At 37.9% G+C, this 21,770-nt stretch overlaps 1 protein-coding gene across 1 annotated transcript in view; it reads right to left on the bottom strand.

The window, feature by feature from the left end:
- The window catches only part of COL22A1 (collagen type XXII alpha 1 chain), a 567,886-nt gene that overhangs the window by 50,587 nt on the left and 495,529 nt on the right, over positions 1 to 21,770 (bottom strand). Inside the window, 5 exon segments of the mRNA XM_043991519.1 lie at positions 8,831 to 8,883; positions 10,227 to 10,281; positions 13,928 to 13,950; positions 16,616 to 16,669; positions 18,037 to 18,090. Of these exon segments, the coding sequence (XP_043847454.1) occupies positions 8,831 to 8,883; positions 10,227 to 10,281; positions 13,928 to 13,950; positions 16,616 to 16,669; positions 18,037 to 18,090 (239 nt within the window).

The following is a 21,770-nucleotide window of genomic DNA, read 5'->3' as shown; positions in this document are numbered from 1 at the left end:
TCCCCCTTCATAAGCTTTTTCCTTGTTTCCTTCATGTGAACAAGCTCTCCCCAGACCATCTCTCCCCTCCCCCCTCCCCAGTCTATTTCTCCTACACTCAACCCTATTTTAAAGATGTCATCATGGGTTAGTTAGGTGGCATAGTGGACAATATACCAGCCCTGGACCCAGGAGGCCCCAAGCCCAAATCCGGCCCCAGACATAAGACACCCCACCATGTCTGCCTCACAAAGAACAAAACATAAATGCTTTACAGATATCATACCTTCATATTCACTTCAGACCTGTATCCTCTGTGAATTCCTTACTGATATTGTTCTTATGAGTTTGAAGTATATCTTCCCCATGTAGGAATTTAAAACAGTTTGATCTTTTAATATGCCTCATGAAGACTTTTTCCTGTTTATCTTTTTATGCTTCTCCAGGGTCTTGTATTTGAAAGTCAAATTTTCTATTCAGTTCAGGTCTTTTCATAAGAAATGCCTGAAAGTCTTCTTTCTCATTGAAATTCTATGTTTTCCTCTGAAAGATGATGCTTAGTTTTGCTAGGTAGATGATTTTTGGCTGTAGTCCCAGTTCTTTTGCCCTCTGGAATATTATATTCCATGCCCTCTGGTCCTTTAATGTAGAAGCTGCTAGATCTTGCTTTATCCTTTTTGGAGCTCCACAGTATTTGAATTCCTTTTTTCTAGCTGCTTGCAATATTTTCTCCTTGACCTGGGAGTTCTGGAATTTGGCTATAATATTCCTGGAGGTTTTCCTTTTGGGATCTATTTCAGGAGGTGATTGGTGGATTCTTTCAATTTCTATTTAGCTTCTGCTTCTAGAATATCAGGGCAATCTTCCCTCACAATCTCTTGGAGGATGGTGTCGAAACTCTTGTTTTGGTCATGGTTTTCAGGGAGTCCAATGATTTTCAAATGATCTCTCCTAGATTTATTTTCCAGGTCAGCTGTTTTTCCAAGGAGATATTTCACATTGTCCTTTATTTTTTCATTCAATTGGATTTGCTTTACTATGTCGTGGTTTTGCATAAGGTCACTAGCTTCCATTTGTTCAATCCTAATTCTTAGGCAATTATTTTCAGCAGACAGTTTTTAATCTCCTTTTCCATTTGGCTTTTCAAACTGTTGACTTTTTTCTCATGACTCTCCCTGCATTGATCTCATTTCTCTTTCCATTCCTTCCTCTCTTTCTCTACATCTTCGTTCTATCTCTCCTACTTCTCTTCAAAGTCCCTTTTGAAAGCTTCCATGGCCTGAGACCAGTTCATATTTTTCTTGTAAGCTTTGGATGTTGGAGCTTTGACCCTGTTATTTTCTTCTTCTTCTGAGGTTGTATTGTGGTCTACCTTTCCCCCAGATGGTCTTCTGCTTTCTCTGTCTACTCATCCTGGCTTACTATTTCTTGGCTTTTTACTCCTTCTTAAAGTGTAGTGCTACTTCCAGGACACACTGTTTGTGCTACAGCGTGAACCAGAGGGTGATTAGGCTTCTTCTCAGCCTGCCTGCCTTGTGAGTAATCACGGCTACTTTCTCTTTGACCCGGAAACAGAAGTCTGATTGAACTCTGATTCTGTATGGTCAGAAGCTTGGCATGCTTTTGCCTCTCCCCCACTGGGCCACCACCACTCGATTCAGCCCACTTGTTCAGACCCAGGGCGATTTGCCCCAATTCCAGTAGATACTGCCTCCACTTCACCCCGGCCTACCGCTGAACACCCTCACCAGTCCGTGATCAGAGCCTCAGACGCTGCTGGTGCTAAAGACTCTGACATGTGCTGTTAGCATTGTCCCTGGCTGGGTCTGGACTACCCACTGACCTGTTCAGCCTGAATTGTAGGTGATCAGAATTGCCCTCTTTTGTGGAGAAATAGTCTCACTCTGTTCTTACGTGCATGAGGCTGTTCTGGGTTTTTATTTTTTTACTCCATTATTTGGGCGAGGCGATGGGTTTATGTGGAGCCTGTGGGAGTCACAGCCTCTCCTCCACCATCTTGGCTCTGCCCCCTCAGTCAATATTTTCAAAGAATGACAGTGCCTCAGCAATGGCAAGAACTAATAACATTAAAAAACCATTATCCTTTATAACAGAATGGCCAACAGAACACTAATTAATATATAGATAGCATTTATATATAGTGCATTAACTTGTGTAAAGCATTCTACATAGTTGAACTCATTTGACCTCACCATAACCCGTTGAGGTAGGTACTAGGTATTATTATCCCATTTTACAGATAAGGAAACTGAGGCCAGAAAAGACTAAGTGATTTGCCTGGGGTCTCAAATCGAGCAAGTTTCTGAGGTAGGATTTGAATTAATGTCTTCCTGAGAATAAGTTCTATACTCTACTGTGCACTTAGTTTCTCCCACTTGATGCCAGTTATTAATTGAATAGGACTTCATGATTAGTAAAATGAGTTGCTTCGGTCATTTAACATGATTCTCCTTTAAAACAGCACTTTGAGATGGTTACCATACTTCTTACTAGCCCCATTTTATAGATGGCAAAACTGGGTATAAGGAGGTTAATTGACTTGTCTGTGGTCATAACGACTAGAAGACCAGAGGTGGATGACTAAAGAAACTTCTAATAGTTGTTTCCTCTCCTCCCCCCCTTCTGTGTTTAGGAAAATGCACCGGCATGCATTCCCCTCTTTTCTCTGCTTCATAGAATCCTCCTCCTCATTCTCAAGATGAAGACTCTTCTTTGGCCTACTCATAACAATCCTGCATTTAAACACCCATGTATTTATCACTTAAAAAACAACTCTTCTGTGTAGGTTTATATGCATATTTGCTCTTACCCTATAGAATGTGAGCTAAAGCAAGAATTGGTCTCATCTAGTCTTTGCATTTCAGTACCTAGCACAGTGCCCAGTACACAAATGAGTATTGGTTTGTTGATTGATTCATTGGCTTTAGCCCAACTCCAATCTTTGGACATTTTACATAGTTCAGGAAAGTTGAGTCACACACATGACATCTTATTTTAAGTTCATAATAGTCCCCTACTCACAGGCTTACCAAAGAAAGCTTGGTGGCCACAGTGGATGAAGCACTGGACCACAGGATGTGTAGGAATTCTGTTTGTAAAAAATGTGTTGGCATATTAAACAGTGCTAAGAATTGGGGAAGAGAGAGTCTGCTGCCAAGAAAGGCTATCTGATACGAGTCATCTGTTCTTAATTCGATTATTTAAATAAACCCCATATTCACCTATTTGACTTAGATAATATCAGTTGTTTATTTTCCCGAATATGTTTTTTTTTTTTTCTTGTCTAAGATCGGAAAGGATTTTCTGGGAAAATAGCTGATATAAAAACAAAATACTATACTAATGAAACATTTTTAAGAAATTAACTCCTGGGCAGCATAGGTGGCCTCAGTGGATAGAGTATCAGCCTAGATCAATCCAGCCTCAGACAACTTAACACTTACTAGCTGTGTGACCCTGGGCAAGTCACTAACTCCAATTGCCTCACTGAAAAAAATTAACTCCCTTAGTGCTGATAGATAGGAACTCCTTATGGAAATTTACATTTATTTGCCAACCATACTCTGTCATTTAGTTTAAATGTATCTCTGAGATATCTAGGAACTGAGTTGCCCCCCCCAGCACACTGGTAAACACAGGATGTCTTTATGCAAAAATTGCTATTGATTTTTTTTTTCAATTAAAAGTTTGCTTTCCAAAACATTTCCTGAATGCATGAGGGCAAAGAGAGAAGGACTAGAAGAGTGATAAGTCAAGGAGAGCATGAACAATGGTGCAATGAGAAAAACATTTTCCCCAACAGGGTGTGAGCACAAATTCCCATCAAGCCAGCATGAAGCACTTAGAGAAATAGTCATATTGAAATCTATGGATGCCTTTGAGTCCAGAACCTTATGTAGAAGTTATCAGCTGAGTGGGTTTAAGAGGAAGGCAGAATTTTGTTGTGTTTAAAAGATTTTCATAGATTTTACCCCTGTGGATCTATGTTTATCACAGAATTACAGTCATTCATTCATCAAACATTATTTACTGGGCACTATACTTTAGTGAGCAAAACTATTATGTTAGGTACTGGGTCATGTTATAAAGTTATGAATGGAAAAAAGAGCCTGGATCTCAAGAAACTTCAAATCAAGTAGAGCAAGAATTTTAAGGTCATGCCTGAAGTATAAAAGTTTTTTTTTTCTTTTTTTGGGATGATATAATTAAGAAAAATCATATGGAGAAGCTGTGAAACAGAGTTTTATGACTATGCAAAAATCTGTGATATAATCTGCTTATAAAACTCCAATATTGTTAATTCTCTTTTTATCCATTGCCTCCTTCCATGATATCTACAGACATGCCCAGATCTCTTCTATCCTGGAGACTTTTCACTTGATCCTGCTGTCCACTAAAAACAGGAATATGCTAGAGTCCGTTTGAACCAACTTAAAGAACCAGATGGTAAATTTCAGTGCAAACATTTACACCTCAGAAATCAACAACTGCTACAATTCAGAGCTTGATTTATTGTTTTGTTGATTGTCTAGATTTAAGAAAGTATTAATGATACAGAGTAAACCTAATGCTATTTGGAGAGTCTGTTATTAAACATTTAACAGCACACCTCTGACTCAAACTTATCATAGTTTTCTTCTCCCTTCCAAAGCCAACAACAGCCTAGAAGTAAAACCATCTACACACCATTGCATTCACTATTTCATCACCCACTCTCTTCTTAACTCCTTGCAAAGAAACTTACTGATCGATACTTTTTTCTTCCAGGCCAAGTTAATGTCAAACGGAAATGGTTTTTGACCCTCTAGCTCTCTGTAGCATTTGACACTGTTGACCATTCCCTCTCCTTGATATACTCTCGCTCAGTTTTCATGAAAAATTTTTCCTCTCCTTATTCTCCTCCTACCTGTCTGACTGAACCTTCTAAGTTTACTTAATGGAGTATCATGCATATATATAATAATAATAATAACAACAATAATACATGGGCCTTATGTAGCAGGTCCTTTGCTAAGCACTTTACAATTATTAACTCATTTGAACCTCAAAAAAGCTCTGAGAGATAGGTGCTAGTGATATCTCCACTTTATAGATTGAGGAAACTGGAGCAAACAGGTTAAGTGACTTGTACAGGGTCCTATAAACTAGTCGGTTTATGAAGGCAGTTTTGAACTAAAGTCTTTCTGACTCTAGGCTTGGTGCTTTATCCACTGTACAACCTGGCTGATTTCCTCTCTGATAAAATAGATAAAACCCAGGCTTCTGTTTCTAGTCTCTCCCCTTCCCATCCATCTTCTCTCTTCCTTTCCACTCATCCTTGTCATCATCATCTTCTTCTTCTTTATCTTATTTTCTCTCCATTTTTTAGTGATGCTATGAAAGTGGACTAAAATGTCACTTTTTATCCCCAAATATACATATAATTCAAGGAAATAAAAGATGTAAAGAAATATTTTATCTTTTTTTTTTGTAGTACCAAAGAACTCAGAAAAAAAAGTAGATTCTTTTGTTTGTTTGTTTGTTGTTTTTTGGTGAGGCAATTGGGATTAAGTGACTTGCCCAGGATCACACAGCTAGTAAGTGTCAAGTGTCTGAGGCTGGATTTGAACTCAGGTCCTCCTGAATCCAGGGCCATTGCTCTATCCACTACACCACCTAGCTGCCCGAAAAAAGTAGATTCTTAAAGACCATGGAATGGCTAAACAAAGTGTGGTGTTTGAATGTAATAGTTACATTGCTATGCTATAAAAAACAATGAATCAACATGATAAATACAGAGAAGCATGGGTAGACTTATTTGAATTGATGCAAAGGAAGATATAAGAAGAACCAGGAAAAAATATCCACAATGATAAGCGCAATTTAAAGGGAAAAAACAATAGCAACAAATGATAATTCCAGTTTGTATTGACTAAGGTGGCCACAAAGAAGAGATATGAATGTGCACCTCTCTTTTCAGAGGTAAAAGACTGTGGTTATGGGAATAATTGCCTATACTTAAGGTTCAACTGATTCAATGGTTAGCTTTGTTGAATTGTTTTTTCCTTTCTTTTTAAAAATTATTTGATTTAAGAGATGTCTATTTGGGTGAGGAAGGGGAAGGATTTATTAAAAATTAATTACTGGAAAATGAAATAGGGAAAACAAAAGATAATAAGAATTTTAAAAATATATTTCATTAAATCTTTGCATATAAATGTCAGCTATTAATATCTAAAATAAAAGAACCAACATTAGTAATATTCTAGCTTCACATACACACACTCAACTTCATTCAGAATAAAATCCTTTCTCCTTAGTCTAGTTTTGGAGGACCAACAGCATTTGCTTTCTTTCTAGCACTCTCTGTAGGATGTTAGGTTTGGAAGGGAGTCTAGAGATATCTAGTGAAATTCTTCATTTATAGATGAGTCAACTGAATCTGAGAGTAAGTGATCTGTCCAAGGTGACACTGATTATTAATGGCAGAGCTACTTATCAGAAAAACTTCTATCAATCTCCTGGTCTCTCAGTGTCTGTCCCTCCCCACTAGCCCTACATTGCACCATTCCACTCCTGCACTTTTATCTTACGTGGACATCTCTTTCCATTCTTTTTCCATGATCCAAGTCTTATTTGTAGTTCAAGGAAAGAAATCCCTCCCATTCTATGAAACTTCTCTATACTATAGGGATTTCTCCTGTCCCTGATTTTCATGTTACTTATGACTTTTATTACCTATTTGATGTTATATACTGACCGCAGATTTTTTTCAATTGTTAACTTTTTTTTTGAATATTGATCTTCATACGTTTAATTCCTTTTCTTTCCAGATGTCTTATAAGATGCTTGAGGGCAGAGACTATATTTTTATTCTGTGTATGGTTTACAGATCTAAACACTGCGTCAGATGAATTTAGCAAGCATCCGTAAGCACCCTATTATGAGCTGGCTCCTCTGTTCAGTGCTAGAGATACTAAACTGAAAAATAATCGTTTCTGCTCTCATGGAGTTTAGGATAAACATAAGGCGAACAGATACATACAAAAATATGTTTGAGAGCAAGGGGAATAGAATAAAATGTTCTCAGATTATTTTTCATTAATCAATAAATCTTTACAAAGCACCTACTAGGTGCAATGAACTTTCTCTAGCATCATGTAGCATGATAGGCATTCAAAGGGGATAGAATAAGGACTCTCACCCTCAAGGAATTTTTTCTAGTAGGAGATGATAAAATATGCACATGATTTACATAACACAATGTGTTGTTCCAAGGTAGAAAGTGAAAGTACTATTAAGAGAACACAAAGATACATTCTATGTTTTACTCAGTGGAAAATGAGATTGTTTCTTGTCTGAGAGATCAAGGCAGGCTTCTTGCAAAAGGAGCAGTAAGCGAGGCTTTGAAAAGATGGATGAATTTTTGACTGAATTAATGAGACAGTAGATGATGGGACAACAACTCCAGGGCTGTCACTTCTTTTTGCCAACATTCTCATTTGGGGCCTCAAAAGTGAGTGATTGGGGCAGTAGGTGGCCACAGTGGATAGAGCACTGGCCCTGGAGTCAGGAGCACCTGAGTTCAAATCTGGCCTCAGACACTTAACACTTACTAGCTGGTGTGACCCTGGGCAAGTCACTTAATCCCAATTGCCTCACAAAAAAAAGTGAGTGATTGGACATAAAATAAGAATATTTTTTCACCACTGATGCTTGGACATAAAGGTGGGGAAGACCTGGAGACCCAATTTCCAGGAACTTCTGGCCCCTTCCACAGTGCCAATGAGTTAAGAGCCACTTTGTAACTGAAGCTGTGAGCATTTAGTCAATTGGTTACTCAGTAAGGGTGAGAAGCATTTTGTACCATCTTGCTCATCAAGAAAAATTAATTTTATTGATTTTACTCTGAGCTTCCTATGAGTAAAACAGGCTAGAGACATTAGTCTATGGACTGGCCACAAAGAGACACAACTAACCATATTGTCCTGTTTTTGGAAGGACATTGATAAACTTAGCTACATCTAGGGGAGGGTAGCCTTCTGAGAGTAACACTTAAATGCACAAATGAAATAGAAAATTTCAAAGGACTGCAACATATTATCAATGAAGAACTGCGCTGGACATAGGATTAAAGCATGCCCTTAGAGAGATAAACTGAAAAGGACTAAGGCTTAGTATGTACCCAGAATGAGAGATAATTAATTAAAAGATAATTATTATATAATTAAAAGATAAACAAATAAAATAAATTATATTTTAAAATAAATTAATTAAAAAATAAAATAATTTTAAAATTTATCTAATCATGCCATATCAAGAGAAGTAGAAGAGGACCTCCCTGGAAGCTGGGTAGACCCCTAAGTAGAAGATATAAAGATAGTAGTTACAGGGTGAGAAGTGGGTAAGTTGCACTTTGAAACACTGAAGGAAGTACTCATACAACCTATATAATAGATTTATGGATTCAGTGATGCAAAATTAAATTTAAGGTTTACTAAGCAAGGGACTTAATGACAGAAGTCCTATATTCTGGTCCCATCTCCAACAACTGATTATCTGTGTGGCGGTAGACAAGTCACTTCACACTCTCTGGACCTCAGTTTTCTCACTGGGAAAATGGGGGGTGACAACATTGGGATCCTCTGTGTCGTAGGGTTGTTGTGAAGAAAGCTCTTTTTAAACCTTAAATTGCTTTTAGGACATGTCTCAAAAGTAATGGTGGAGTATAATGTAGGGCCCCATGATAAATTCTTCCTTCTTTGCCCAGTGGCACTTTGAATTATTTTTATCAGATAGCCGATTTTAGTGCTAAACTCTGAATGATTTAGAAGGAATACATAATACTTACGGAATTCCAGGTAATCCAGAAGGGCCTTGGGGTCCAGGAGGACCATCTTTACCCCTGTAAAAGTCCAAAGATGAAGCTGCATTATTTTACTTTCTTATACACTTTCTAGAGAGAGATGAGTTCAGCACATTAAGGCCATGATCTGTAGTGGCAGAAGCGCCTTTGAGAACAAAACATATATAAGATTTGGAAATGCATATTGCTCCAGAGTTTATGCTAATTCTGAAATCCCTACTGTCAGAGTGGACTAGTCTAATAGCCTGTGGTAGGCCTCCCTGACTCAACTCTCTCCCTATGGCAGTCCACTCTCCATTCAGCTATCAAATTAATCTTCCTAAAGTGAAGATCTTGATCATGTCAGCATCCTATCTAGTCAAATAAACCTCCTGGATCAATATAAAACGCTCTTTTTGGCATTCAAAGCCTTTCACAACCCTGCCTATCTGCTAGTCTTCTTAAACTCTACTCCCTTCCTAAGGGGATCCATTGGACACTGACCCCTTTTGCTGTTTCTATGAACAAGAGACTGTTTTCAGGCCTAACATTTTCCACTGGCTGTGTCCTCCTCATTTCCACCTCCAGACTTCCCTGGCTTTACGTCTCAGCTAAAAACACCACCTTTTACCAAAAAGCCTTCCCTAATTCCTCAATTCTACTGCCTTTTCTATGAAAAATCTCAATTTTTTCATATATACATATCTTTATATTGTATTTGTACATAGTTGTTTGCATATTATATCCTTTATCAGAGTATGAGCTGCTCAAGGGCAGGAGTTTGTCTTTATATTTCCAGTGCCTAGCACAGTGTATGGCATATAATAGGGGATTAATAAAATGTAGATTGACTGAGTTGGAAGGAGGGAGAGGGAGAGGGGGGAGGGGGAGAGGAGATGGAGGGAGAGGGAGAGGGAGAGGAGGGAGAGGGAGAGGGAGAGGGAGAGGGAGAGGGAGAGGGAGAGGGAGAGGGAGAGGGAGAGGGAGAGGGAGAGGGAGAGGGAGAGGAGAGGGAGAGGGAGGGAGAGAGGAGAGAGGGAGAGAGGGAGAGGGAAGGGAGAGAGCGGGAGAGGGAGAGGGGAGGAGAGATATGTTTTATTGGCAGGAAAAATTGTGCTTCTCAAGGTTTTGAGTAGAGAAGGGACACAATCAGAATTATGTATTAGGAAGATTATGTGGCTCTATAGTTAGAAGACAGAGACCAGAGTCAGAGAGATCAATTTTATGGGTGATTGATTAGTTTTTTAGAAGGAATGAGGATTGAACTAGGGTGATGGCAGTAGTAGTGGATGGAGGTAATGAAAGGGAGAGATATTTTCGTGCAGAATGGACAGGAATTTAGTTGATTCATTTAATATGGTTATTCTTCAGACTGGGAAATGCTCTGTAGTGGAAGGCTTACTGTCACTCCTGGGCTTCCCTGGTGGTCCGGCAGGTCCCAAGGCACCAACTGATCCCTAAGGAAACAAACAAAACAGTGAGGTTAAGTGACTTGCCAGGGTCACATAGCTAGTTAACTGTCAAGGGTCTGAGGCCAGATTAGAACTCAGGTTCCTCCTGAGGTTTTTTTGTTTGTTTGTTCACAGCACTGGACAAACATGGCCAAAGTAAGTCACCCCACTTCTCAGCTCTATGCTGGGGACACAGGCTCTGGATTAGGAAGTCCAACACCATCTGCCCTTCTCTTTAACAGCTTTGGGCTGCTAGATAAAATAAAGCGGAAATAAAGGTGGTTTGTGGAAGCAGGTTCTACTCCAGTAACCAATGAGGAGTATGCAGTCAATTAGAACAATAACAATTATACCAGGTTCCACTTAAATCTTCTATTGCTGTCCCCTCATGGTGTGGATGGACATGTGGTTTGTTTAAGCCAGTTCTACACAAACTCAGGCAGGGCTGTGAAGGCTTTGAATAGGGCATGGCAATGTGCCCCATAACATGAGGATCAGCCTAGCTAACTGAGGAGAAGTTTCAGGACAAAGAGGTTGGAAACGAAGTGATGGATTTCTTGGCCACAGCAACTCATTAAATCATTGACAGCAATGCAGAGATCAGGACGTGCATAGGTAGAGGAAACTGCCTGCTAGGATAAATTGCAAATCCTTAGTTTTAAACTAATAGATAGGCTCATAGGATCATGAGGGAATTCCTTCGAGTATAACCCCACCCCCTTACAGATGAGAAGAAACTGAGGCCCAGGAATGCTAAATGACTTGCTCCTGGTCACCTATATAGTAAATTGTCAAAGTTGGGAATTTTAACCCCAATTCTCTGATTTTAGTCAGTGTCCCACTCCCACCCCCACTCTGTACCACACACTGGACAGTTTACAAAGCACCTCGGACATATATTATCTTATGTAATTCTCACAATTCTATGAGTCCAATAGGGCAACGACACCCCAATTATCGATGAATAAATTAGGGACCATAACTGCTAAATAAAGGCTAAATATCAGTATTTCATAAAGTGAATGATTACTCAAGACTATGCAGGTAGTCAGGCTCCCAACAGCTCTCCCGTTAAAAAAAAAAACTACATCTGTCTAGCTCTTGAATATTCAACAAGAGAACCTGGTTTTCATTCCAGAGAACTAATAACAACGAAGAAAGTGTCCATCCTATCAGGCCAGGCCCCACAAGAACAAGGGGTTGAGTGGCCATGTACTCATAGAGTGAGAGACAAAGAAAAATCATCCAGCCATGAGTCAGGCTTGCTCTAAGGACACATGGTCTTTAACTGCAAGCGGGAGCAGCAGCTGAAGAGTAGGGCACATTTATTGGTCTGTAAAATTTAGAGCTTCCAGAAACCTTTATCACAGCCCCTTTGTCAGAGCCCCCACAGCCTATTTTATAGGATGAACCAATGTCTTTAGGCCTGATGATGCAGGGAGGGAAAGGCATTAAGAGAAATAAGTATCAAAGGATCTAAGGGAACTAGTTATTTGGACATGTCACTCAGAAAGCTACCTTCTTGGATGACATAGTCTGTGTTTTGAGAGATGGGGGTAATGAATGAAATCAAGTCATAATTCTGTGTGCAAACTCCTTGAGGGTAGGGATGATTTCATTTCTTTCTTTGTAGGCTCAGTAAGAATGGTAGTCCTTTGCATATAGTAAGTGCTTGACAAATGCCTGTGAATTTATAATCCTGACTCATTCATCTCAAATGAACTTTGAACAGCAAGTGCCTAGTTCAACGTTTTTATTTTGAATATGGGGAAACTGAGGCTCAGAAAAGACAATATGGAGGCAGCTAGGTGGCTCAGTGGATAGAGCAATGGCCCTGCATTCAAGAGGACCTGAGTTCTAATCTGGTCTCAGACCCTTGACATTTACTAGCTGTGTGACCCTGGGCAAGTCACTTAACCCTCACTGCTCCACCAAAAAAAAAAAAAAAAAAAAGAAAAGAAGATATGACTTGTCCAAGATTATATAACTAGTAGATGGCAAAACCTGGATTTTCCCCTAGTCCAAGTCCAATTCCAATTTCCAAAAAGGCCTTTCTGCCATAAGGAATTTTCCAGTCTTGTGTATTAGACAGCATGCATGGTATCCATTATGTAGATAGTCATAGAATGAGCAATTTACATGAATTAGAAGCTGCCCAGATACATTCCAACTATATCAGTGACTTGTTCTATGAGCCTGGACAAGTTCTTTAATACCACTGTGCCTAGCATATAAAAAGTGCTTAATAAATATCAAGTCCACTGTATGCAAAAGTATAGTTGAAAGAGCTTTGCAGAGAGAGTAAAAATTAGTGAATTTGTGTTGCAGCTTCATGGTTTACTAGCTGACACTAAGTAAAAAACTCATCTTCATAGTGACTGATACAATCTCTTCAAAGCTCAGTTTCCTTGTCTATAAAATGGACATCATAGTCTGACCTTTCTACCTTACAGGGCTGTGAGGAGTAAATTAAAAGATCAAGTGTTTTATATAGTATAAGTGTTTATATATATATATATATATATGTGTGTGTGTGTGTGTGTGTGTGTGTGTGTATGTATATATATATGAGATATAATTTTCTTATTATTATTAGAATTACATTTATAATTCCAATAATAAGCTACATTTGTAATAATAATAATAATAAAAGCTAACATTTATATAACACTTTAAGGTTTGCAAAGTATTTTATAGATATTATCCCATTTAATCCTCACAACAATTCTGGGATGTGGGTACTATTATTATCCTCACTTTAAAGATGAGGAAACTGAAGTAAAACAGGTTGTCACATAGCTAAGAAGTGTCTGAGGCTGCATTTGAACTCAGGTCTTCCTGATCCCAGGGCTGGTACTTTATGGCACCTCTTAGCTGCCAGATAATTCTGGGCAATTCATTTTATTTATTGAGGCCTCAGTTTTCTAATCTATGAAATAAAGGAATCAGGACTCAATGTCCTCTAAGATACTTTCCTGCTATAAATCTATGAACTATTAAGTGACAGTCAATGAACTTTTATTACGCACTTCTTATATACTAGACATTGTGCTAAGTGCTTACAATCTAATAGGGGAAGACAACGCACAAAAAGAAGCTGAAAAGGAGGGGTGGTAGGAGAAGTGGAGTATCAGAGAAATCCTAAAGCAGTATAGCTAGTGGAAAATGGAAAGAAAATCTGTGCAAAACCCTTGAATTATCTGCACCTCATACTCCTCATTCTTAAAAGGAGGGGATTAGACTCAATGGCTTCTGTGATCCCCTTCAGTTGTAAAACATACTGAGGGATTGACCAGTGTATAAGTAGAAGCACTGATTTTCCCTTCTGGATCTGGTGCTCATTCTCCCACTATATGACTGACTATTGACCTTGTGGCTCTCTGACTAAGGCTCTGGTCCCAACCTAATTAATCAAGAATAATAACGTAGAAATAAATAAGGGTAGCTCATCTCAGAATTTATAAAGTTTTATCCTTACATCTACCCCTATCAGGTAGGCATCAAATGGGTTTTATGGATGGAAACAAATGACTGGAGTGCGTTTCTAGAATTTATAAGGGCCAGTGAATTAGCCAGGGCTTAAACCAAAGTCCACTGTTCCCTTTCCTCTCTGCCATTTTGCTTCTAGGATGGGATTTCTCTCTCCTCTAACTTGAGCAGCTTTCTTTTGCCATCCTAAAAGAGAGTATGGAAATATGACTGTCATGTGCAAAAGACATGTGAACTCTGAAAAGAATGGTGACCACAGTGAGAAATGAGCATGCTGGGGACATGTACAATTTCTTAGATCTTTGAGGCCCATAAAGAACCATAGGGAAATGTTAACTGGAAATGAATGGAGAGGGGCTGGAGGTGCTGATGATGGACTATGTTCTCTGTTGCTATGGCTACAATTGATGAATAACATGAATCATTTTAAATAAATGAGATGTAATTCACAGAGGAAGAGCACCAGTGATCTATAGAAGACAAGCAGGCCAGAACACAAGGGCAGAAAAAGCAAACTAGAATACAGCCATAAACTGGAGCTGTTTAGTGTTTATTTCAAGGTCAAAAATGTTAACACACAGAAGGGTATCATTCAGAAACATCTGATGGGAATAGACAATCATCATTCCTTCCATTTGCATAGTGTTTCATGGAGTATTAGATGCTTTCCCAGGGATGATTTCATTGATCTCTACACAATCTGATTAGCAAACTATAATAATGACAAGTATAGCTAACATTTCCGGAATATTTTATGGTTTATAGAGCTCTGCCTTCACCACAATTCCATGAGGCAGGTGGTGTAAGCATCAATACCCTCATATTTCAGATGAAAAAACCAAGGATCAGAAGGAGGTAAAAGTCAGTCGGTCAATAAACATTTATTAATCATTCACTATGTACCAGGAGCTGTGCTAATCAAGGATTTCAAGCTGAAAGTGATCTAAGGTGATTCTCATCTCACCTTAACCTCATGTTATAGATGATGAAAATATTCTCAAGAGGTGAAGTGTCTAGGCCAGAGTCAAATGGAACCACTCTGATATCATAGAAAAGGTAATGAACTTGAAGTCAGAGTGTCTGCTTTTGAATCTCAATCACAGCTGGGATTGAAAAGGGAAGGGAAAATCAATGCTTCTGGTTGGACACTGGTCAATCACTAATGTTTTAGAACTGAAGGAGATCCCAGAGGTCATTGAGTCTAATCCCCTCCTTACTTACTAGATGTGTGAATTAGGACAAACCTCTTTTTTCCTCTATGCCTCAGTTTCCTTGTCTGTAAAATGAGACTTGGCTGAGATGAGAGCTATTTTCTTCTAGCTTTGATGGTATATGACTCTATCACTTGTGTCCAGTGAGTGGGTGGTAAAACCCCTCAACTAAGACCCAGATATTCTTATTCAGAGTATTCAGATTAATGCTGCTTTTGTTTTGAGGAAATGTGATTGGGAATTCTGATAACGAGCAGAGTTGTGAGAGTCAGACTAGGTAGCTTCTAAAGAGTGCCTTCCAGTGCTAAGATCTGATGAACCTATGATGCCTGGTAGTGATTTGTTACCACAGATGTTCAAAGGCCAGAAAGGATATGACTTTATGTTCTATAGTCAAGTAATAGATAGTAAAGCCATTAATCAGCTTTGTTTCTGGAAACACTGGAACTGGGAGGATGCAGAATGGGATGAGAAGGATAAACAGGTGATAAATAAAAAGGCTATAGAAGAAATTCAGGATGAAGAATAAAAGGAATGACTCTTAGGCTAGGGACAGAGGCTTCATAAGGTATTTCAGCAGAGTTATAAGAAGACAAGAGAATAGGTTAAAACAGAGGTTCTTAATTATTTTTGGTATCATATACCCCTTTAGCATGTGACTGCAAATAAATCACATGGGGAAGTCAATGGACCCCTTCTCAAAACAAGAGTTTTAAAAAATAATTGAAAGAAATAATGAATTTTGATTAGAGGTTAGGAGAAATAAAGAAGCTCCCTGCCCCCAAGTTCATTATTGTCTTGAAAATCATGTACTCCAGGTTAAGAATCTCTAGTGGTAATAGGGTGAGGGTGGGATTGGAGGAGGAAGAGAAAGGAGAAAGGGTAGAAGGAAGAGAAGTTCCATCTCATTCTAATTTCTACTGAAATCAAAATTGTTGATTTTGCCAGCATCCTCTTGTACATAGGGGAATATTATGATTGTTTATAGGCTTAAAGATTGTTAAAAGCACCACATTTAGAAGTTCCAAGTCCCAATTCTGCCACTAATTACTTGTCTATGACCTTGGTCAAGGCATTTCTCTCTAGGTTTCAATTTCCTCATTTAAAAAAAAATCAAGGCACTAGACTAATACTGACCTTGAAATAAGAGGACCTTCATTCATACTCTATGTCTGACACTTACCATCATTATCACTTCAGACAAGTCATTTAACCTTGCAAGGTTTCCATGATGTCATCTATAAACTGAAGAGGTTGGAAAAGACCATCCCTGAAGGTCCCTTTTGGCTCTAGATTTATGATCTTATGACTAGAGGATCTTCATGGCATCTTCCAGTTCTAAATCCTATGAAGTACCCAAAGAAGTCTTTATCCCATAGCTATTGAAATGTGGCTCTATCTTTCATTTTTCACTTTCAGGTTCTTCCATAACTTTTCTCCCATATCTTCTCAGTCTATTCTCCTCAATCTGCCTCCAACCAATGCAGATTGCCTAGAGCATTATTCAGAGACAAGGCAAAGTGGAGATCTTGAACATCACAGCAGAGATTGGGAAAGGAGGGGTGGAACTTAATATGATCTTATAAAACAATGAGGTAAAAGTCCAAAATAACAAAACAATCAAAAACTCCACTACTTACAGGTGGCCCTGGGTCCCCAGCTGGTCCCATGAAACCAGGAACTCCAGGATGTCCCTGAGGGGGAGGGTGGAGGAGGGGAAAACAGTAGAATCATAGAGTTTTTCTGTATTCATTCATTCATTTACTTACTCATTCATATATTTTATAGACTCATACAATCACAGTACTAGAAGAAACTTCAGAAGTCACCAAACCTAATCTGTACCAGATGTAAGAATTATCTACTATGACTAAGTGAGGACAGATTTGTAACCAAAGGTTAGCAAACAGGTGATACATTTCTTGGCTCTCACAGCTCATTAAGCCATCTACTAAAGTATGAGGAGATTGGGATCTTTTTGGGGTAGAATATAAATCACATGAATGAAACCATAAATCCTTTAAAAATAGTGTTTCTGGTAATGAAGTTGGAAGTTAAATTACTTGTTTTCTAAGGTCAATTGCAACTTTTTCGCTTCAATGATTCTATGAATGAGAATTACTTCAATGTTTTAAAAATCTGTGATTATACTGGCATAGATCACAACACCTATATACCTTATTGACTGATGAGAGGACAAATATTATTACCTGCTCACTAAGCTCTGGTATTGAATCTTTGAATTTACCTTGCCTGGGTCTTGGGTGAGAGATATGGGCATATACTGGGTCTTTCCAGTTTGGAAGGACTTGCCCAAACTTCTGTCCTCTATTTTAGATTTGAGGAGCATCGGGTCACCTTCATGTTATGACTGAAGCAGAATAATAAAGTATTATTGGTGGGCAAATAAAGAATAAGATGTATATATGTGTAAACTATGTATATATAAATACAAAAATAAATATATTTGTGTATGCAAATGTGCATATGTATTTATGTATGCATAAAAAGGTACATGTAGCACTGTGTATATAGGCATATATAAGCAAGAGAGGAGGTAGGCAACATGTATTACTGATAGGTAGATGATGAATGACTCATAGTTTGATCTCACCAGCACACAAATTGAAAGCAATTATTTCATTTGTGATAAAGAAAACTATCTGATGAGTCATGTTTATAGTTTGTGGGATTGAACTGGATTGAATGCAGAACTGAATCAAGTAACTGGGGATCTTTTATATCTTTAATAAATATCATTTTGACAGACAGAGGGCAGAATAAGCCAGAAAACCCAACAGAATTGGAAAGGAATTTCCTTTTATGAAAAGATGCTTTCTTGTAGTATCTTTGGAGGTAATTAAGCAAATAGTGGAAAGGAGAATATTCATGGGATATTTTTAAGCTGGGAAGTGATTAAGTAGTTATTTTTCTTCCTAACTTAGCCAAAGGAAGTGATTTTCTTAAGGAGGAAATTGGGGAAGTAGTTTTGTGGGTGAGGAGAGTAATACTGATGATTCCTGGGAATGAACGGGAGATCAGAAAGGAAATAAGTTATTACCTGTTCACCTTTTTGTCCAATCTCACCATCTGCTCCTGGCTCTCCTTTAGTGCCCTGTGGGGAAAAGGAAAACCATCACTGAAAAAAATCACTAGAACCACTCTATACATCCATAAGTTATTGATCTGCCGAAATACTCTCTTCTCCTCACTAAATGGATACACCAAGCAAACTAAAGTCAAAAGAAAAAAAAGAATCTCTGAAAAAAAATTACAAGGACCTGTAAAGAAGCACCATTATGGGAGGGGGGCAAGAGGCGTAGGGGTTGTCCAAGATTCAAGTCAACTCATTTCAATAAGCACTTATTAAGTACTCCCCTTTTCCTCACCAAAAGGACAAATGTACACAAAGTAAAAACTAAACTTAATACTGAAAAAAAAACCCGAAAAAAATTATAAGACCTTGGATTGAAGAGCAATTTATAGGGGATCCAAGATTTAAGTCATCTAATTTCTTTTTTTAAATTATAAAAGTATTTTATTATTTTCCAGTTACATGAAGAGATAGTTTTCAACATTTGTTTTTATAAGATTTCTAGTTTCAAATTTTTTCTCCCTCCATCCCTTTCCTCCCCCCCTCCCCAAGACAGCAAACAATCTGATATAGGTTATATATGTACAATAACATTAAACATATTTCTGCATTAGTCATGTTATAAGAGAAGAATCAGAGCAAAAAGGTAAAACCTCAAAAAGAAAAACAACAGCACTAAAAACAAAAGAAATAGTATGGTTCAATCTGCATCCATATTCCACAGTTCTCTTTTTTCTTTTCTGGATTTGGAGAGCCTTTTCCATCATGAGTCCTTTGGAACTATCTTGTACCATTGTATTGTGGAGAAGAATCAAGTCTATCACAGTTGATCATCACATAATGTTGATGATACTATGTATGATGTTCTTCTGGTTCTGCTCATCTCACTCATCATCAGTTCATGCAAGTCCTTCCAGGTTTCTCTGAACTCTTCCTGCTCATCGTTTCTTACAGCACAATAGAATTCCATGACATTCATATACCACAACTTGTTCAGCCATTCCCCAATTGATGGGTAGCCCCTCAATTTCCAATTCCTTGCCACCACAAAAAGAGCAGCTATAATATTTTTGTACATGTGGGTCCTTTTCCCTTTGCTATGATCTCTTTGTGAAAAAGACCCAATAGCGGTATTGCTGGGTCAAAGGGTATGCACAGCTTTATAGCCCTTTGGGCATAATTCCAAACTGCTCTCCAGAATGGTTGGATCAGTTCACAGCTCCACCAACAATGCATTAGTGTTCCAATTTTTCCACAGCTTCTCCAACATTTATTATTTTCCTTTTTTTGTCATATTATCCAATCTGATAGGTGTCAGGTGGTACCTCAGAGTTGTTTTAATTTGCATCTCTCTAATCAACAGTGACTTAGAGCATTTTTTCATATGGGAATACATAGCTTTGATTTCTTCATCAGAAAACTGCCTGTTCATATCCTTTGACAATTTCTCAATTGGGGAATGTCAAGTCAACTAATTTCGGTAAATATTTTTAAGTACCCATGAGGAGCTAGGCACTAGGAATATAAAAGACAAAACGAAACAAACATAACAGATTGTGACCTCTAGGAACTTACATCCTACAAAATTCATACAAATAAGAAATGGAATATTAATTTGCAGAGGAAGAGAATGCTAATAGCAAGAGCAATGAGCAAGACATCCTATGGTAGGTGGCCCCTGAAATGATCTGTGCAAGAAGCTATTTTAAATGCATTATAATTTCCAAGGGAAATATTTAAAAATAATAAATATTATGGAATTGGAGACATGCATAGCTTCCTGCCAAGATGTTTTCATGCAAAAGAAGCAGACCACCCAGCTCCCATATGCCTACTCCAGAAAATCCCAGATTTTTTTTGCACTAGATCAAATAATGATCAAGAAATTCAACGAAAAACTTCCACACCAGAATTGCACAAAAATTGACCAGGAACCCATAGGCAATAGTAAAATGAGTTACTAGAACAAAGTAAGTTCCAGGACATGCAGAGATGGGACATATTATGGCCAGCAAGGCTCTGTGTCTGGAGAGAGCAGGAATGGAGGGCTTCCCTGAAAAAGCTTAAAAGTGGAGAACTATGGAAGACTGAGAATTGCAAGAGGCAGGAATCTTAATGGTTTCTTAGCACTCAGAGGTAGATAACACAGGCCCAGGTCTCCAAGTTCCCTAACATTCTGTCCTGAGATATCAATCCTGAAGATCCATTACTCCAAATCTCAAAGATTCAGGGATAGAATCCTAGGAGCTAGAAGTCAGAGCAAAAACTCAAGTTGAGACCAAGCAGGGCTGAGCACACCATTCAGAAAAACAAAACAAAACAAAATACTGCAGGGGCAAAGCCAAAATCCTACTTAGGAACTAATGCTGGAGAGGTGAATAATTCAAAAAACAACTACTAATATCGAAACATTGCAGATCTAAAGTTTCCCCCCAAAGAAACCGTACAACCACTGGAAGAAAAGATTCAAGGAAAAAAAATAGATTTTTCCACAAAACTATATGATACCTAGAAGAATTAAGGTAAAAATAAATTGAATGAATGAATAAACAAATGAAAACTCTGGAGGAAAGAATTGGAAGGAGAATAAGTAGATTAGAAGAGAAAGTAGTAATCTTACCCCAAAATAGACATCTTGATAGCAAGGACACATCCGAGAAATCAATGATTCCATGAGACAACAAGAAAATTAGTACAAATCAAGATTTTTAAAAAAATTAAGATATGATATTTAAAACTGGCCTGTTAAAAAGTCAAAGAGAAGATTTTAAGAATCATTGGATTCCCCAAACCTATAATAAATAAATTTAAAGCCAAGACACATATATTTCAAGAAATAATAAATGAAAACTGCCAGATCAATTAGAAACAGAGGTCACAGTAAGGAAAGCAATCTATTAATCACCTCTTAAAAGTAACTCCAAAAGGAAAAATTCCATGAATATCATAGTCAAATTCCAGAGCTCCCACATAAAAGAAAATATCTTTTATTTTGAACTTGAAAGGCGTTTAAAATACTAAGAAACTATGGTCAGTATCACAGAAGCCTAAGACGAAAAGAGACATTAGAATATGATTTCCAAAAGGAAATATATATATATATATATGTGTGTGAGTGGTATATATGTATATGTATGTATGTAGGTATGTATACACACACATATACATACACACACATATGGGCTTAAAATCAAGATAATTTACCCTGCAAAGCAGAGTATAATCCTGCTGGGGGGAAAGTGGACCTTTAATGGAAGTGAGGACTTTCCTTGGATTACTGATGAAAAGGCCAGAGATGAGTTAGGAACTTTAAAATACAAATGCAAGAACCCAAAGAAACCTAAAAGGCTAAATTTATTTTAGCAATTTGGGAAAGAGCTGTTTGATTTTAATAACTGTGGCATGTAGAAGAAAAGTGTTGAGGACACACCTTGAGGACAGAGTAGGGGAAGTGGGCATCAATGAACCTCATTATCATTTCAAAATAGCAATGGACAATGACACATCACAAATATATGATACAGCTTGGTGTGGAAATAACATCAAAATGAAGAAGAGAATAAAAGAATAGAAGGAGAAAAAAACTAAATATAAGGGAATGTCTTAGATTCCTCTTAGATAATTGGACAGTAGCAAACACCAAAATATTTTGTATTTAATACGAGGGGGGGTATTATTGCATAATAAGAAATTACAGAAGA

This window comes from Dromiciops gliroides, chromosome 1, assembly GCF_019393635.1.
Source record: "Dromiciops gliroides isolate mDroGli1 chromosome 1, mDroGli1.pri, whole genome shotgun sequence".
In the NCBI taxonomy this organism is placed as follows: Eukaryota; Metazoa; Chordata; class Mammalia; order Microbiotheria; family Microbiotheriidae; genus Dromiciops; species Dromiciops gliroides.
The sequence above is the reverse complement of the archived record's forward strand: the minus strand, read 5'-3'. Positions and strand labels throughout refer to the sequence as shown.